This window comes from Electrona antarctica, assembly GCF_951216825.1.
Source record: "Electrona antarctica genome assembly, chromosome: 9".
NCBI lineage: Eukaryota > Metazoa > Chordata > Actinopteri > Myctophiformes > Myctophidae > Electrona > Electrona antarctica.
In genome coordinates, this window is record NC_136790.1 from 4273862 (window position 1) to 4294054 (window position 20193).

Here is a 20193-nt window from a genome sequence, read left to right on the forward strand (position 1 = left end):
TGTACCTTAGAGCTGTTGTGTGGAAATAATAAAAACAAGTTCGCCCATTCTGTGTTTCCTAGAACTAGAGGTCTGAAAAAAATCATTAACATGGTTTTTATTATTTCCACACAACAGCTCTAAGGTATATTAATGACATAGTAAAATGTTGAAAATGGGTGGTTTTCCCCTTTAAAGACATTATTTCAGCCACATTTGTATCACTACTTTCCCTGTGTGATGAATAGAAAATAATATCTAATACTCAATACTCACTGATTAGTCTTTTTCAGAACAATTTAATGAGATTCAAGCAAGAGTTTGCGTTTACACTCCAACATTGTGAACATTACCAAACAACCAAACGCAAGGAAGGTCGAAGTTGCAGCAGCCAAAGAATAAATGTAACTCCCACACTATAGATGCAGCATATACTCTTGTGCTGTTTACAGAGTCCTGCAAGGAAGCTAGAATTGGCACATTCTACATGCTGTAGATGTAGAATGTAGTACAGAATGCATTTCTCAGCCTCTCCATCTGCAATACATGGCAAATCATTATAGATGCAATGCATGGCAAATCATTGCAGATGCTATACATGGTAATTCATTGCAAATGCTATACATGGCAATCACGTAAGTGCTACAGGATCTTAGTATTTTAAATAGTCTAAGAACAACATTGTTTAAGAACATTTTAAACACCTTAAGTGGGGACACTAGATACAAATTCTAACTGATACAGTGATGAAAGTAAAGGTTAATAATGAATTAGCTGTTGTTGCATCATCTGTGTCCATTACATGTACTTATCTGATGCATGCCGTGTGCTCTGCTCATTCTATTGAGCTGCATATCAAACTCTTGTACTTGTAAGACGTGTGCATTTCAGAAGTAGCTCAGGACTTACTCTGGGAAATCAATACGCATGATCTGAAACAATTAACAAAGGTACAGACTCATATTTCATTCTATGAACTTGCTGGTTATCATAAATACTAAATACTATGCCTACAAAGTGAAGAGGAAATGTGATTTACTTTTTTGTTCCTTTTGTCAATGACTTAAATTTTAACCAAAAATATTTCGGAAAACACAACAACAACAACGTAATATGTAATGGAAGTAATGGAAATATTTCAAATACATGTAACAGAAATATTGTCCATCTCTGTAAACAACCACAGTAAGTAGTAACTGTGAAACCAGTGCTGGATATTGCATTTTGGGAACACAAACATCTAATCAATGACGGGGCTTAAGAGTTACGCGCAATTTGTCAATCACAGAAGCGAGGACACTCTGCAACCTGACGCCCCTTCAGACCGCTCCTCCCCAAAGCAATTATCCCACTGTGAGCCACATTATTCATTCAAAGCTTCCTCTCTGAGTGTTGGCTTACTTCCCTCTCTGTCCTTCTGGCTTCCTGTCTGTGGTTTCCAGGTCAGGGAACAGAAAAGCACTGTCCCTGTTATTTTGTAGACTAGGTAGATAAATGGCGTAATAAAATTATCAGTGTGTTTGTCGTATTGGGTCAAATAGTAGTAGTTGTTTCAATCAAAGTGCCCTTGAACAAGGCATTGAACCACTACGATGAAATGTGTTCTATGAGCAGGGCCTGGCTGGAAACAAGTTCTTGAGCTTAGCCCAGATACCCTGGGTAAATATAGTAATCATTTAATTTCATTTAATTTCATCAGAGACATATAGGTCAGCAAAGTCTGATGACCAACTGCAGGCTAATACTGTAATGTTGTGAAGAAACATGACTGGTCAGGAGACCTTCATCAAAAAGTCAACGTTTAGTTCTAAAGTCACAGATTGGTTCACAGGGACATGGTGGTGTTTTTCCCTTTTCAAATGCCAGGTCCAGTTAGTTGATGGATTCCCAACAACATGCCACCCTCTCTCTCTCTCTCTCTCTCTCTCTCTCTCTCTCTCTCTCTCTCTCTCTCTCTCTCTCTCTCTCTCTCGTTTCCGCCTCAGCTTCCAAGAGCCTCGGCCGCCGGCTGTGTAGCCATGACAACCAAATGAGGTTTAATGGTTGCAGGAGAATCCTCACCACCACTGACACACGTGCATTTTCTCACATTCGTACTCGCTGGCCAGCCTAAATGTACATATTATTTGGATTACCCAGCATCCTATGCCCTGCTATGCTGTAGCTCTTGGTGCCTTTTAGGCCAGCCCATTGCTATTTCCATTCAACTCAGTCTCGAACAATGCTCTTTGACCATAGCAATAGTTTACACAAAAGTGAGAATTCGGTCATTATCTAATCTATCCTCATGTCAGTTGCAACACGGACAAAGTTTCTTTGATACACAACGCACGAGGGGTTAACCAGCAAAATGTGGAGCAGCTTTCTCCAGAACAAATAAAGTCAATGGTGCCCCCGACATTAGAGATCCAAATAGGGCAAAGCATGGATCATAAAATTACTCAGTTTATGCAGCATAATCCAAGTCTTCGGAAGCCAAATGATTGTGTGCTCATGCTGCGCTTGAGAAGAACGGAAATTCTCCCCCACATTTACACTGCAGAGATCCACATCACACAAATCAAACATGGAAGTGAAAAGTAACCCTCACAGTAAGATTCGCTATGTTTCAGATGACTTGGATTTATGTTAATGAAGAAATTAAGAATTGATGAATGTGTTATTTAATCATTGTTAATATTGTAGTGCATAATCTTTGTTAATATTGTAGTGCATATATTGTGTGTGTGTGTGTGTGTGTGTGTGTGTGTGTGTGTGTGTGTGTGTGTGTGTGTGTGTGTGTGTGTGTGTGTGTGTGTGTGTGTGTGTGTGTGTGTGTGTGTGTGTGTGTGTGTGGCGTGCACCTGATTGATTGAATAGAGTTGATCAACAAAAAATGAATCAAATAATCGTTTAGTAATCTAATTATCAGGTTGCATATCATGCAAATATTTGTTATTTTAAACTCCCGGTACACCAAAATGTGAATGCTTAATTTAATATTGTGAAATTAAATGAAAGGAACTTGAGTGAATTATTTATTTATTTATTTATTTATCCCATGATATTGTAAACCACTATTTTCGCACGTACGCCTTATTGTCTAGCATGTAATCCTGGTCGCTGCTCTTCCTCTGCCAACCAGGAGAAAGCTCAATGCACGAGGAATGAGCAGCTAGGCCGCTTCTTATCAGCTGACAGGTGGGAGTTTCCCCGGTATAGGACGAAGCACGTGGAAGGAATACGTTATTCCAACCAGTTCCTTTCCCCTCCATCAGGCCAGGATTACTGTACCCTATAGGGAACACAGACGGGGAGAACATGCAAACTCCACACAGAAAGCCCCTTTCGCCAACCCCACCTATAGGGTATTGGCGCTGATTGAGACGGAGGAGAGAACACGCCCCCAGCACCCCCAGCTTCAGCCCTGCGGGGAACCTTTACTTGACTTTATTCATTTATTTGGACAGGACAGTGCATTATATTAATGGACATTACATGTGTTTGCAACGTAAACACGTTGGATATAGCAAAGATGCTAGTTTACATCTGCAGTCCCCAGACAATGAATACAAACAAGAACAGAATAAAAATAAAAGCAGACAGGCAGACAGTGTAGTGGAATACATTACGAATACACTGACGCCACGCTAGACAGGAACGCCCAAAAACGTCACATCCGGGGTAACAATTTACCCCGGAATTTTCTATGGCTGCCAATGCAACTTGGTACAATCCTTAATCACATACGGACAAACATCTATGCCGACGCTATCTAACTTGCGGAGGTAGCGTGCCTTGTCCACGGGCAACAGATCTTTCAACGTATGGCATTGCAAATACGTTTGATAATCGCTACTCTGCTCAATATTGTATTGAAAATGCCGCAAATTGCATTGCAGCGAACGAGCGGAAATCACAACTTCCCCCGTTTGTGGGCGGAGTCACAGTTTGAGGCGCTGTTTACGCGCCGTGGTGTCAGTGTATCAAATATCTTCTAGCTGGGAGGCGACAGCACTACTGATTGCATGCGCCACCGTGCCCCCCCTAACTTGAGTGAATTGTTTAACATTGGCACACGCTAACCATAAGATAAACATAGTTTTAACATCTGCTGACTGATGTAATAGTTTCTGACAGTAAACAGATATGTGGCTTATATAACGCAGGTTTCTTCAACACCTCTCGAATGTCTCATAATTAGCACCCTTTCCAAAAATATAGTGTGATGTGCGATGATGCGGATGGATGGGTTGCAGGGTGACATCATGGTGTGATGCTGCGGATGGATGGGTTGCAGGGTGACATCATGGTGTGTCTCGTCTGACAGTACAGGGTGTTTAGAGTTGAGCCTCACGTCTCAAGGTTGTTGTGCTTCACTTACATCAAAGGCCCATCTGGGCCATGCTGCTGTCATACAGCACAGCACTGGCTTAAAGGGGAACACACCCATCTGGGCCATGCTGCTGTCATACAGCACAGCACTGGCTTAAAGGGGAACACACCCATCTGGGCCATGCTGCTGTCATACAGCACAGCACTGGCTTAAAGGGGAACACACCCATCTGGGCCATGCTGCTGTCATGTCGCACAGCACTGGCTTAAAGGGGAACACACCCATCTGGGCCATGCTGCTGTCATACAGCACAGCACTGGCTTAAAGGGGAACACACCCATCTGGGCCATGCTGCTGTCATGTGGCACAGCACTGGCTTAAAGGGGAACACACCCATCTGGGCCATGCTGCTGTCATACAGCACAGCACTGGCTTAAAGGGCCATGCTGCTGTCATGTCGCACAGCACTGGCTTAAAGGGGAACACAACTCATTTTCAGCCATCAAAGATGCCTCACCCTGCATGCTTTGTTTATTGTGAACAGAGTTGGAGCCAGTATAGAAGTTCTGAAGTTCTGCCACTTGAAAATCTCAACAGGGCTAATAAGCTCAGAGATAGTCTGGTTTGCTTATTGTCTCCACCAGGCCGAAGGCATTGGGAGAGAGTATGTTTTGCACTCCGTCCGTATGTGTGTCCGTGTGTGTGTGTGTCTGTCCGTCCGTCCTTCCGTCCGTCTGTTACCAGCTAATCTCCGGCACCGTTAACCCGGTCGATGCCAAACTTTGCACACACACTCCCTGGATGCCAACGATGAACCTCTGCCCCACATTTTCCAGAACGGCCTGTTATAGCGCCACCATGAGGCAGCTTTTCACATTTTTTACCTAAAACTGCACCGATCTGCGTGAAACGTTGCATGCACACTCCCTAGAGGCCAAGGACAAACCGTTGACCTGCATTTTCCGCATCTGCCTTTTATAGCGCCACCAGGAGGCCGACTTTTGTAAAACACATTTTTTGATATTACTCCTCCAGATTCTGTCCAAAAATCTCACAAATCGTTACACACCATCTCTATGGTCATGTGCTCAAGTCGGATCTGTCCGATATTTCATATTCCATCCTAATTGGCTATAATTAGCTTTCACAGTTTGCAAGATTGCCCCGTTTTGAACAAAAGCCTCAAATCATGAACGCAGCATGCAATTTACGTGAAATCTTTCACACATTTTCTTACTAGGCTGAGGAATATATCCCACCCTTTTCACATTGGCCTGTTATAGCGCCACCAACAGGTTGATTTTTGCAAAACACATTTTTGGAACAAAATGCCTCAAAAACATGTTTATATTAATCCTAAACATTTTGCCAAACATCTCACACAGTCCTATCCTCCTGGTGGAGACCTGTGCCCAGAAGAGCACTTTTTCTAGTTCATGTATTGTATTTGTGGGAATGCCTTAGTAGGCCTAGAAAATAATGCAAATCCTATTCCTTATACACCTGCTCTATTCATTCTGGGTGATCCATTGCCACTAGGGGCAGCGGTGGCCGAACGGTTTGCGGAGTGGTCTTGTTATCGGAAGGTCGCCAGTTCGAATCCCCAGACCGGCACGTTAAAATTACCACCGCTGAAGTGCCCTTGAGCAAGGCATTGAACCCCTACCATGAAATGTTCTATGAGCAGGGTCTGGCTGTAAACAAGCATCTCGAGCTTAGTCCATTCACCCTGGGTAAACAAAGAACTTTACTTTACTTTACTAAGACATCTCCCTTCACCTCTAGCTGACTGGACTCATTCAGCACTAATGGTGGGCAGGATGATCATTGTTAGTATACGATACAGTAGATGATGCTGCATGTGGTTGTGTAAACTATTTTCTTTTTAAATTGTTTGTTTGTTTATATTGTCTATCCTATTTTTTTACATTATATCTTTGTGCCCTCATATATCATATGCATATTTGTGTTCCGTTGTTGTTGTTGTTGTTGTTGTTCTTTGGATAATAATTGTATTACACGTTTATTTGTTTAAACTCAAATAAAGTGTCTGGCCACTTAAACACGGCAGTCTTTAGGCTGCCGTGTTAAGTGGTCAGATGCACATGCATGTTCAGAGCATGTTTATTTTAATGATAGATTGTGTTGCAGCTTGGATAACATGGAACTAACATAGTATGCTGTATTTATCGGTATCACAATGATAAGTAATTTTCCAAGGTTTTAAAGAAAAAAAAATCCATAACTTTTTTTTAGATAGTTTAACGTTATATTATTAATACAATCATAGTGTTTACTGTTTTGTCAATTATGTAATGGCCCACAGGTTGAGAATCAGTGGTGTAGTGTGTGTATACTGTATACCTGTTGTACAGTAGTACTACAGGTTGTATTACAGGACTGATTGACATAAATTCATAAATGCATTAGTGCAACACATCCCAGATGACATGCAGTCTCCATTATTCAAGGCTGTAGATCAGAGATCATTTCAAACCACTACAATACATTTAATTGCACAACAGATACGTATACGGGATATGTCATTTCAAATGTCCACGTTTATGTTTGAAGAGGAGAAAATACAAATAAAAGAAGACATGTGACTTTGATTTTATATTTTTTACTAAACATCGCTGTACAGACACACATAATACTCTCTGCTCAAGTTTTTCCATGACAAAATTGCATTCAGCCATATCAGTAACCTTCATGCTGTCTCTCCTGTCACTTTAAAACAGGTTGACTTATTCTGACAGTTTTCTGAACACAAAAAATAAAACAGTAATAATAAGAAGAAGAATAATAAAAAAGGAAACATGTCAAAGATGTGTTTTAGTTAATGGAGCAAATCAACCACTGTGTCCGTGTTTCCATGGGATGTGATAGACAGAGGTTGCTTGAGGACTGAATAAATGCTCCATTCATTGATATTTGATAGAAAAATAGACATTAATCTGAATCATTTTGGTATCCTCAAAACTGCATGCTTCAAAGTGCCGACACCTGTTGATATTTAATTAACAGAGTACGAGAAAATAATGTCATGCTAACATATGCTTGAAGCTAACTTATCCCTGTGTCGTGTAATAATACAATAACTACATAGTAGTTGAAAATGATATATGTATACAAAATATTTCTGTGACTCTTAGGCTAATCTGTTAGCCTTATAATATCTTTTTGGTATAGCCCATCAAATAGGAACACCGTTCATTCTAATTATGTGGTTGTTGAGGGATTCCATAATCTGATTGGCATGGTATTAGTGAACACACTACATTTTGACAAGGAGGAATTAGGAGTCTTGGTTTTGAACTACCGACTGTGTTTCGAATCTGAAAATGTAATGTAACCTCAGTAAAGAGCTCCAGAAACAGAAAACACCATAAAAATACTCCTGTGACATCATACCCTCCTCCTTCCTCGTCTGTGGCTATGGGGGACAGTAATGAATGTTTACTATACGGATCAATCTTTAATAATGATAATGGATGGGATGGTATATTTTGTTTCTGTGAAATTCAGTGGCATTCCTCTTTAAAAATCTGATCTGAAAACTCGTAGGAATAAAAGGGACGGAAATTGCCACTGGGTCTATGCCTTCAAAGCATCCTGCATGTGTAGCAGGCCTACAAGTTAGAGTTTTAGATAAAAATAAAACAGCATGCACAATGTGTCTATGTGAACATGAGCAGGAGTCTTCATGTCTATGTGAACATGAGCAGGAGTCTTCATTTTACATGAAATCACTGTGCTTTTCATGGGTTTAACTGGTGCTCATTGTAAATTACTAACAGCAATAAGGCCTCATGAATGTCCTAAATGTCCCCCGCAATCTGTACATGTAAAAACAATCTGCATATTATAGTAGCTCTAGTGAAGAAAAGCATTTGATTATTTTTATTTTATTTTTTACAGCCGATCAGTAAATAACTGCCTGCATTTGGAGGCTTGAAATTCCCTCTGCGTCGAGACTGAATCTGTTTAATTACGCATGCCTTATTAGAATTCCAAGAGACAAAGCAACATACCTTTTGCTCTGGAAGCACAGGAAGAACATAATTCAGCTTAGTGCATTAGCCATCACGATTAAAGCAGATCTAATCATACAGATTGCATACAAAATAAAACAATGTGTGTGTGCGTGCGTGCGTGTGGGGAGGTCATCATTCTGGGTGCTGGTTTATTAGGATTCTGAATGCTCTCTACATGGGTCACCCTGGTGAACATTATGGGTTTATTTACCGTGTTCATAGACTTACGGCAGATTAGTGGACGGTGGGGGTTTCCCCACTGAGTAAGTATGACAGACAGTAAGAGCAAAATGACCACTGTGTGAATATGGCCAATTGCTGCTTCATCTTGAGACACCAAGTCAATCTGGACATTGAATGAGAGTTGAAATCATGCTTTAAAGTCATTGAAAATCTGGCAATTATGTTCAAATCCATATAAGAGTGCTGTCTTAGTAACAATAATAGCTACACAGGTGTGTGTGCGTGTGCGCGTGTGCGTGTGCGCGCGCGTGCGTGTGTGTGTGTGTGTGTGTGTGTGTGTGTGTGTGTGTGTGTGCGTGCGCGTGTGTGTGTGTCTGTGTGTGGAGAGGGGGGGGGGGGGGGTGGTGATATATATATATATTTAAATATTTGGACAATTCTACATTGTACAATACAGTATGTGTTCAAGAAGTGTGTCATCTCAGTCATTTTACAACACATCCACATGGAAGTCCTATTCTAGACCATCTTTGGCAGATGTAGACAACATAAGTCCACTTACAGTAACACTTAGCAGCCTGCCAAATTCAGTTACAAACCATTTAAAGTGCAGTATTTGACACATCGGCTCTACATAATCTAATAGTATATGTTTGCCATAATTTTCCATGATTATAGATATTCTCTGGATACCTGTTTTACACGATTCACAATTATCAATCTAAGCAACACTTATTGTCTGGATATTGTTTACTATATCATTGTCTAACATTTCGCTCATATACATTGGTTTATTTGGTATATAAATGTGTGATTATATAATAGTTATTCTGTAAAACAAAACAAAAAACAAAAGAAAGAAAGACAGGAAGAAAAGCAAACCCTGGTGGAAAGTTTACAGCATATCTCTGCTGTTGGGCAGAAACCAGCTAACTCCAAAATGTAAATTGTTCATAAGTGAAAATAAAAATAAAATAAATAAATAAAAATAAATATATATGGAGATGAATAAAACTTTTAAAACAAAGCAATACTGCCTCATCAAAGTTGGTATTGTGACTCAATATATTGTCAGATACTTTCATGTGTCATCATATTACTGACTGAGAGGCGAGATAAGCATTGGCACCTATTTTTATATAAAGCCATTGCTGGGATGCTCCCCGGCTATATTTGTACCATGATGGAACATGAACAATAGCACGTATCAGACCCGCTCTAGTGATTTCTTAAGGCTCAAGGTTCCTCAGGCGCAGACAGAGTTGGGCAAGACAGCTTTTTCTGTCAATGGCCCAATTTTGTGGAATTAACTTCAAAACTCCTTAAAACTGAGCTCCCTGCCATCCTTCGGTCAGTTCAAAGGAATGCTCCAGAACATTTTTCACTGTGATTGCTCCTGCTTCAATTGATTTATTTTACTGACTGGTTGTTCTGCATTAAGGTTGCTTTGTAATTTATCCTGATTTATAATGTTGTGTTTGATATATTGTTTGTGACTGTATGTGTGTATTGTAACCTCGGCTACGTTGAAAATGAGGGCTTGCCCTCAACTGTATTTCCGAGTATAAATAAAGGTGATGATGATGATGATATTATCACCACTTTACACAATCCAGCTCACAAGTGGAGTTAGGAGGTTTTGTCCATCATTGATAAGAACAGCTGACAATTAATCTCCAAGATGCTGCATGGGTCGCAAGACACATTTCAGTATGAGCTGACAATAATATTTATAATATCATGCTCTGCTGCAGGGGAGAGGGCAAAAGCAGCTTACTCCACCCCCTCTGGAGTTTGAGGATTCAATGGAGTTAGCTGGTTTTGTCAGAAGCGCATTGAAATACTTTCCATTGGTTCCATTTTTTTTAACGAACACAGACATAAAGGGGGTTCAGTAGCGTTGATTTATAAAAAATAAATACATTTAGTTAGCTGGTTTCTGCCCGACAGCAACAATATGAAATATGGTTCAATTGTCATTATACCTTATCTTTGCTGTTACATTGAGTCTTCCCTCACTGGCCTGTACTAATCACCTATGCAACAGAGGCAACAGTATCTTCCTTTGCCAATACTTGTGAGCCTATTTGTTTATTTCAAAATAAAGATACTGCAGATGGCAGAATGTGCCAGTCTACATCTACAATGTTTTTAGTATAGGCACTAAATGTCAAAATGCTAAGATCAATGCAATGTCCTTCCCTTGTGATCATACATTATTTCCAGGCAGTCTCTCGTGCTCGGTGGACCCGTGGACACATAAAAGGTCATTATATTGTTGACTGACATTCAACTTACATGACTTCAGACTAACTTTGGATATCTTATGAGCTGCTATTGTTATTGGCTTGTCTAAGAAGTGCAGTATGTGGCAGTCCTGTAGCAACTGTGCGGTATCTCTCTCATTTACATTTCTGTCATTATTGATAATATTTGCAGGCCTGGTAACATTGGTGGTCATTAGTACCTTTTAAGATTCAGTGGCCGTACAGGAATGACCAACAGGCTCTGACCTTTCTAACATGGTGTGTGCATGAGAGCACTATATATACGTGCTAATGAGACTCTGACACACGTCTCAGGAATGTCCACTGACGTCTGCTTCATGTCTCACTCATCCATGTGCAAAAGAAAACCACTTCCAGGATACTTAGACAAAGAAAAAGCCTCCTACCATATCAGTATTCGTTTGGTGTTCACCATGGGAACAAGTGCTGTAAAACCAAGACTCATAGTCCGTCAGTCAATCACTCTTTGAGCTCTATCCTCAAGCGAGGAAGATGGCAGGAGTCATTGCAGGGTCAGAGTTCAGGCACGTCTCTGAGAACCACTGCCCACCAGCCGACATGTCACTCACTCCTCACTCTCTTCCTCGTCGCCTTTGGTGCCTTTGCTCCAACGTTGGAAACAATGAACGGTGGAGGCCAGGAAGAAGCTGGTCATGATGGCCACCACAGACACCGAGATGCCAGAGAAGATGATAATGAGCAGATCTGTCAGGGTGAGGGTGACCTGGCACTCCCTGAAGCTGTCCTTGTTGAGCTGGGTCAGGGACACGCGTCTGCCGTCCATAGGGAGAGAGCACTCCATGCCGTCCACACCTGCAAAGGAGAGAAGATGTGACAGACATGTCATCCATATGTTTACCCTCAAGGATGTTATGTCGAGATGCAGTTATGTTATGTTACGTAACATAACATAAGAGAGGACATCTTTTATTTTATGTTTTTGTATTAGTATTTAGATAGGAGAGGGTAGAGAGGAGAAGCCACATGCAACACAGGACTGAACCAGCTTCCCGTTGAACCCATGCAGTCGACACACTAGTAGCCGGTGATCCACCTGTGCACCCGATGACATATTTTATCTTGGGATGGCATGCTGGCATTGTCAAGTTCAAACCTTTGACATTTGCATGCATACTAATTCTCTGAACCAAAACACCGTATATTAAAGTCCCTTTGTGTTATTGTTTATTGTACATAATGATGTATTGCACCGTCCATTAGCACTGTAGCTTTGTCTTGTGATGTGCATCTATGTATTGATTTTCTATCTAAGCCAATTTAATAATCCCTGAACAGTAATTGTCTCTATTGTAAGAGAACAGCAATTTAAAGCATTGCTTTTTTTCATTTAAAATTCTAGGTATATGCATAATATTTGAGCATGCACGTACAGTACTGTTGTATCACTTTGTTATTACCGAAAATGCATCTCCTGGATGCATTCCAACAACAAATATTCTGTAGGTTAAAAAGTAACCCAATTAATGTAAACAGTCACTCAAAATAACAATTCTGTCTGAACCTTGACTGATAGACAAAGTCACCTCGACTGAGTACATCAGCAAATGAAGGAGGGTCTGATAAATCAGTGAGTCGGGTGCTCTGGTGTCTCTCCTGGTAGTTTATTACTCAGACATCATTCAAATGAAAAAGGACATTGTCAGTGGCTTATTGGATTTCAAGGGGACTCTGTGTTCTACAAACATGTGTCTTGCATTTTGAAGGGGACAGGGACCGTATACAAATACTGCTAACTTCGCCCCAATTCAAGTCGATTATTTGGCCAAATCCCCCCCAAATTACACCATGCTGTGGATGATTGTGGCACAGGTTCAAGTGCTGATGTGTCGTCACATACTGCCCTGTGCTGTTCTGATGGGTTCAAATTGAAGACACCGCTTCGGAGCTTCCTGGATTACAGAGCATGCTTGACAAAAATGGCTATACCTCTACCGCCATTTTTTTGTAAAAAGAAAATTGAGTGTACTGCATAATATAACCATCTTTCATTCCACTGTAAAAGGCAGTCCAACCTGTGTCAAATATATTATATTTTGTGTTTAAGCAAATGGTCCTTATTACCTAAGGACCTTAGTCCTTAGTTAGCTGATTTAAAGACAATTAAACACATTCAGATATGTATTTTGAATGATTTATGCAACACAATTAAATACATAATGGAAAATGCAGATGTAATTTCTATCCTTGACGTCCTGCATGCATGTCCATCTCTACATGACTCTACATTATTAATCAGGTTGTAACTGAACTCTTACTGAGGCTTGATAACAATTAAGACATCACCCCTGATACCAATAGATCCAGATTTCAAGAATTCAATAAGGCTGTTCAATAATGGAGAAGTCAAAAACACGCACACACACACGCACGCACGCACGCATGCACGCACACACACACACACACACACAGAGAATAAATACAATGCTTTCACACAACACAACACTGCCTGTGCCTATCTAGATTATCTAGATCTAGATTTTGGCATAACACAGCGCAGAGTACAACATAAACAAGAGGTGGGTGAAGCTGCGTCAAGATTCCTTTCAAGGTACACATGGATGATATGAGCACACTGAGCACAGCATGCACACACGTACAGTAGAGACGTTCTACTGTACGTCTCCTCCATCTCCTATTTTATGCTGTATATCGTATGACCATGTCGCACAAAAGTAGCCAAAAAAATAGCTGATCTACAAGCTCACAACAGGCTGCTCAACAAGCCTGTATTTTCACCGTTTTGGAAGGTTTTCACCTACTGTATAATAACATGCTCAAAATAGGGACAGCAGGTTAAAAGTGTTTAAGTCTTTCTATGGGTTTTTATAAATATCTAACCAATGAAAAGTTTTAACAAAAATATAATAACTACATTGATCTAAATCTAATGGAGCAAACTCAGGATCTTTTCCATTCCCTGAAAAGCAACTGTATTGGACCGGTTTTCACCAACAGTGATGCTATATCAACTCAACTAGTAATATACTGTATGATCTCAAGTAACAGTAAGGTTACTTTAGTAACCATGGTTATTTAAGTAAGTGAGCGGAATATTTCGCGAATGCTCACTTAAAATAACAAATTGCAGCATCTAAAAGATGTCCCAATTTGGAGGGAAATGTGACTGTAGGCCTTACTAATAACATAGAACAGAGGAAATGTGACTGTAGGCCTTACTAATAACATAGAACAGAGGAAATGTGACTGTAGGCCTTACTAATAACATAGAACAGAGGAAATGTGACTGTAGGCCTTACTAATAACATAGAACAGAGGAAATGTGACTGTAGGCCTTACTAATAACATAGAGGGAAATGTGACTGTAGGCCTTACTAATAACATAGAGGGAAATGTGACTGTAGGCCTTACTAATAACATAGAGGGAAATGTGACTGTAGGCCTTACTAACAAGTAAGACGCGCAAACGCGGGAAGCGAACGCAGCTCGTAAATTGCAATAACAACAATTAGAATAAATTACGTACTTTTTAAGGTTTTTTTTAAGTTACCTTTTTTTAAATTAAATGTTTTTTCAAGTTTTTTTTAGTGTGTGTATGTGTGCGTGCGTGCGTGTTTCTTTTTTAGGTTTTTTTTTTTAAAGTTTTTTGTTTAATTTTTTTTTTAAGTTAAGTCTTTTTTTTAAGTTAAGTTTTTTGTGTGTGCGTTTTTCCTTTTTAAGTTTTTTTTTTAAGTTAAGTTTTTTTTTAAGTTAAGTTTTTTGTGTGTGCGTTTTTCCTTTTTAAGTTTTTTTTTAAGTTAAGTTTTTTTTTAAGGTAAGTTTTTTTTTAAGTTAAGTTTTTTGTGTGTGCGTTTTTCCTTTTTACGTTTTTTTTTAAGTTAAGTTTTTTTTAAGTTAAGTTTTTTTTTTAAGTTAAGTTTTTTGTGTGTGCGTTTTTCCTTTTTAAGTTTTTTTTTAAGTTAAGTTTTTTTTTAAGTTAAGTTTTTTTTTAAGTTAAGTTTTTTGTGTGTGTGTGTGTGTGTGTGTGTGCGTGTGTGCGTGCGTGCGTGTGTGTGTGTGTGCGTGCGTGCATGTGTGTGTGTGTTTTTTTGTGTGTGATACAGCTGCGCCCTCTGGTGGTGGGCGGGTGGTGTTACAGTGTGACACACACACACACAGACAGACACACACACAGACGTGATCTGCTGGGTCTCATAGTAAATGCTCACTGCGTTCGCAATAACATAGAGGGAAATGTGACTGTAGGCCTTACTAATAACATAGAACAGAGGAAATGTGACTGTAGGCCTTACTAATAACATAGAGGGAAATGTGACTGTAGGCCTTACTAATAACATAGAGGGAAATGTGACTGTAGGCCTTACTAATAACATAGAGGGAAATGTGACTGTAGGCCTTACTAATAACATAGAGGGAAATGTGACTGTAGGCCTTACTAATAACATAGAGGGAAATGTGACTGTAGGCCTTACTAATAACATAGAACAGAGGACATTCTGAAACTACACATTAGAACACATTGACTGTTTATTTATGTAGCCTATGTTATTGCTTTTAGAGACCACCAAGTTAAAGTTATTCCCACATACAATATTATAAAGCCTTAAGACAACAATAAGACAAATACTGTATAGTACAGTATACAACAGTATACATAATACATAATCATACCCAGAAGTTATGCAGAAACGCATACGGAGTGGCAAAATAACTACAGCCCAGACATCCAAACAGAAAAGTCCTATTTGATCGCATTAAATGACTTTAAACAATGTTAAATTCACTTTGCCACTCACTTTGCCACTCGATCTGCCATTCACTTTATGCATTGCGCATACCCTCTATATAAAGATATTAAATGTTGTCCATGTCGTGCAGCCCTAAGTGATACAGACTGTACTATGCAAGCATTCGTACAGCATTACAGAAATAACTTCAGTTTCCCCAAGGTGTGCAAAGTTGAATAAACTTCTTGAAAGATTCGACGCACATCTTGGAGAGCCCTGTCACCATCTGCTTGGGGAGATGAATGGACACTATTTATATTCACAGTGATCTCAATTGCATGTGGCATGAGTTACTTTCATCACCTCTGAGACTTAGCCTTTGCCTCTGAGATGGTTCTGTTTGGTTTCGTCTTGTCCCAAAGGTTTGATTAATGAGATAAGAGACTAGAGTTTGCTGTGAGAACATGTGACCCCTGTCGGAGTTATGGTAATAATGATAAAAGTGGAACAGGAGAAACGGGTCTTGTTCAACAAACTATTCATGTTATTTAATTTGAAGTGAGAGTGGGTATTCTGACATGTGATAAACTTGTTTAGCTGGCTAGAGTGTCCTGTCTGTTTTGTCTGTGACTAAACTACATTGTGTCACAGTGTTACTGTGTGTGTATTGTAAAATGTATTCCCATTCTTAGTTGTTTTCCTTTCATGTACATTACTATTACATACTTTCTGTCTTACTGTATATTTTTTTTCAATTGTTTTGTTTAGTTAAATGTATTTTTGAAGCTTACCCATGAACTTTGCATATCTCCAAATATGGTATAATATTAATATAGTGTTTTACAATAAAATCTGATCTTCAGACATGCACTAACCTAAACCTAAGGTAAGTGGGGAACATAGAACCTGGGGAACATAGGGATGCTGGCCCCATACAAAACATAGAACCTAGAACATAGAACCTGGGGAACATAGGGATGGCCCCATACAAAACACGTCAACAACACCCATTGGGTCGCGTCAATGAAGAAGTGACTTTTGTCGCTGTGTGTTTGACATTTCTATAGTGTTCTATTTGGAAACGTATTGGATTAGGCTACCCAATCCAATGTGCATATTCATAGGATATGGAATACTAAATAAGGATACAGATAGAACACAGAACATGTAATGCTCCTTTAGGGACATTTTGGGGGGAATAATATACTTGTTTCAAAAAGTCCAGCACAATTCAGGCACAATTCAACCCTCATGCTTGTGAGAAGATTTTAGGCTCTGTACTTATAAATGGGTTTAGACTTGCTGCGTTGCAACTTTCATGCTATTCACACACAGCAACAGAATGTGTAGGCCTTGCCAGCACAGCTACTCTTCTACATCAAGCCCCAGAATAACAGTTCAAGAGAGGCCACAGAATCATTCCTGTAGTCTAATTTGGTGGCGACTTGCGCATTACTAACCCTATCCATTACCCTAACCGCACTCAAAGCTACGTAGTCGGACTAATTGGACTAATTTGACTGGTGTCCAGGAGGCCAGGCTAAACTCTGTTAGAATAAGGAAAATACCTTTCATTAGGAAAAGAAAAAGACATCTATACAACTGTGCATATTGTGACATCAGCAGATGGTTGTGCAGTAAACCATGGTTGTATGGTGGGGAAGCAACTTGGAGGCTGAATTTGAATCCTTTATTCATTGAAATACAAAATGCTATACAAATATTATTGAAAACAAAGCAAACTTGAGCAGCCTGGCAATCTGGCCAACCACCTCCAAGTCAGTGTCCAAAGGCCCTAGATCAGGGGTTCTCAACGTTTTTGGCCGGGGACCCCCGGAATTGCTTTGGCAATGTCTCGGGACCCCCGCCCCGCCCCCTCCCGACCCCCAATATAAATTGACTGCTACAATAACCTTAAACCATTTTGGGCGGGAACCCCTTTTGATGTTTTAAGCATTGTTATAATTTAGCTATTGAAAAATAGCAGATCTACAAGCTATGAACTTGTAGGTCTGCTAAGTCTTTTTGTTTTTTTTTTGTTTTTTGAAAATAATTTGGGGACCCCCTAAAATAATTTGGCGACCCCCCGAGGGGTCGCGACCCACGGGTTGAGAACCCCTGCCCTAGATGACTCACCAAGCCCATTCGCCAACTGATCAGATCACTTGTGTCACCTCCTGTCTCCTGTAAAAGTCACTGCAGCTACTGTAGCTGATGACCAACTTCTGCACCTGAGAGAGGAAATAACTCTCTATACTATAGGCCTATAGATGTGGCAACAACCTGTATCACAGCATATCAGAGCTCCAAAGCAAAGTGTCATGGGCCGTTTTCTCAATCTAAGTACGGACTTACTGCATCTGCTCTCGTCGGTGGATGTTGCAGTTGAAATCTTGCATTTGAAAGGAAATATTGCATTTTTTGTCACTCAAAATCCCCATATATATTGTGCCCAGGTCTCGTGACATCACTATGACATCATCGAAATCCCCATACATGGGGGAAAGCCCCCATATATATTGTGCCCGGGTCTCGTGACATCACAATGTCATCATCAGGGATGTTAGTAAATCAGGGATCATATCATAGTAAATGCGACCTGCTGTCGCAATTATGCCCATATATGGAGATCCCTGATGTCATCAATATGGATATATGTACAAATCTTAAAACATTCCAATCCATATACCAAAACATTAATACCAATATTGTGTTGACGTGTCAACCTTTACATATTTGTCTGTCTTCGCTGTCAACATATAGATATTAATAACTTTGTGATGCTAACGGGCATTGCTGGCAATTTAGCTACACCTGCCTCATGGAACCTCACAAGCCAGTGTGTTGAGTTACAAATTACTGAGATTACAGAGTGTGATTCCAGAATATCATATGGCCACTCCAGCAAATCAAAGCCCTGCACTATCAGGTGCTATGTCGACCCACCCGCACATAGTCTAGGTTACAGCCCCGTTGTAGACAGTTGATGGATTACATTTAGGATTACTGCCAGCCTGGGGGATAGGCTATCTATCCACCGGTGGCACACACCACTGTCTCCAGCCGGATTGATCTACCTGGCTGTGACTGATATCGGAGCCTTGTCTCAATCTCCTTCTTCCCAATATCACCATCCTGCCTATCCTGATTGATCTCAGCACAGATTATCATGAGCAGCCCTCATCACCGACCGTTTTACGTCCGTCCACAGGCCCACATCGGAAACAACTTGGCACTCATGTCTCTCACAGGTGCTATCTTATACACGGTACACTTTTGGTGTGGGCCAGTGTCTCAAAATCTGTCAAGGAATACAGCGGCAGGCTGGTGTCAGTGACTCATAAAATCAAATCACTCCCCACCTCACGACGCTTCACGGGACGGTTATGTATGCACTATGCAGTAGACAGAAAGAAACAGAATGAGACAGAGATAATTACATAGAGAGATGGGGAATTATTCAGTCGCAGTCACAGAAGGAGAGTCTATAGGGAAGGGGAGGCGTGGAAACAGCACTTGCTAATTGGGAGTGTGAGAGAGTGAAAGTTGGAGAGAGAGGCAAACAGAGAGGGCACTTAAAACCATATGAACCCCAACAGAACATCTCTATTCTGGAGCGAACATTCGGAAGAAATATCAGTTTACAATTTAGGCTACTGTAATAATGCCTCATGTACGTTGTTACAGTTAGATTGGCTGTTTTCAGCGAATATATTGGGTGTATACCGTACTAGGGAAGTATAGACCCCTGGGAGATTCCAGTCGACGGACTTTGCAAACCATGCCCCCATCGCGTCTAGCTAATAATGTACTGATTTAATGTATTCATAATATTACCTTATACTTGATTCACTAATTATTTTCCAAAAACAAAGACCACAAACCCGTTCAGTCTTCTATACAGCAGGGGTTCTCAACCTGTGGGTCGTGACCCACAGGTTGAGAACCCCCTCAACCTGTGGGTCGTGACCCACAGGTTGAGAACCCCCTCAACCTGTGGGTCGTGACCCACAGGTTGAGAACCCCCTCAACCTGTGGGTCGTGACCCACAAAGCTCACAACGCTTCACTTCACGCAAGCGTGTTGTGCTCTATTTTTGAAACCGCTTGAACCTTTTAGAAAATGTTTGAAATTAGTTTTAACGCAAATCTTCTCCTCTGGGGGTCCCTGGCACAATAGATTTTCAGATGGGGGTTCCGCAGCCAAATTCCTATCATATCACATATCAAATTCACATCATATCACAATATATATATTTTTTTTGCAACTTGGAAATTGAGAGTTTACATACTACACATAATGTATATGCATAAACTTTCCTTAATGATTATATCTGGTTTCAGTATTTATTCATGATGTATTTTCTCTATTATTAAGGTTATTGTAGTGATCAATTTGTATTGGTGGTGGGGAGGGGGGCGGGGGGGCGCGAGACATGGCCAAAGCATTTTACCGTGTAACGATATGGCAGAGTTGTTTTTCCAAGCACTATAAATGCATCGAGCTCATACCACCGTGCACTGTAATTCTGTCAACACCCTCTCCCACCTCCCGACTTTAAATAAACATTAGAATGAGGCCAGGGTAAAAGAAGCCTTCAGCTCATAAAATTGGAAACTATATTTCTCGCATCACATGCCTGTGGGCTGCAAAGATAGCGAGTAATGCAGGGCAAATGCCATCAT

The 20193-nt window shown here is 40.4% G+C and overlaps 1 protein-coding gene across 1 annotated transcript in view; it reads right to left on the bottom strand.

Annotated features, from left to right (window-relative positions):
- Positions 1–10557: 10557 nt before the first annotated feature.
- Positions 10558–20193, bottom strand: part of lrrc38b (leucine rich repeat containing 38b) — a 21283-nt gene continuing 11647 nt past the window's right edge. Inside the window, exon 2 of the mRNA XM_079510178.1 lies at positions 10558–11615. Coding sequence (XP_079366304.1) covers positions 11368–11615 — 248 coding nt within the window. The 3' untranslated portion in view covers positions 10558–11367. The remainder of the gene's footprint in view (positions 11616–20193) is intronic.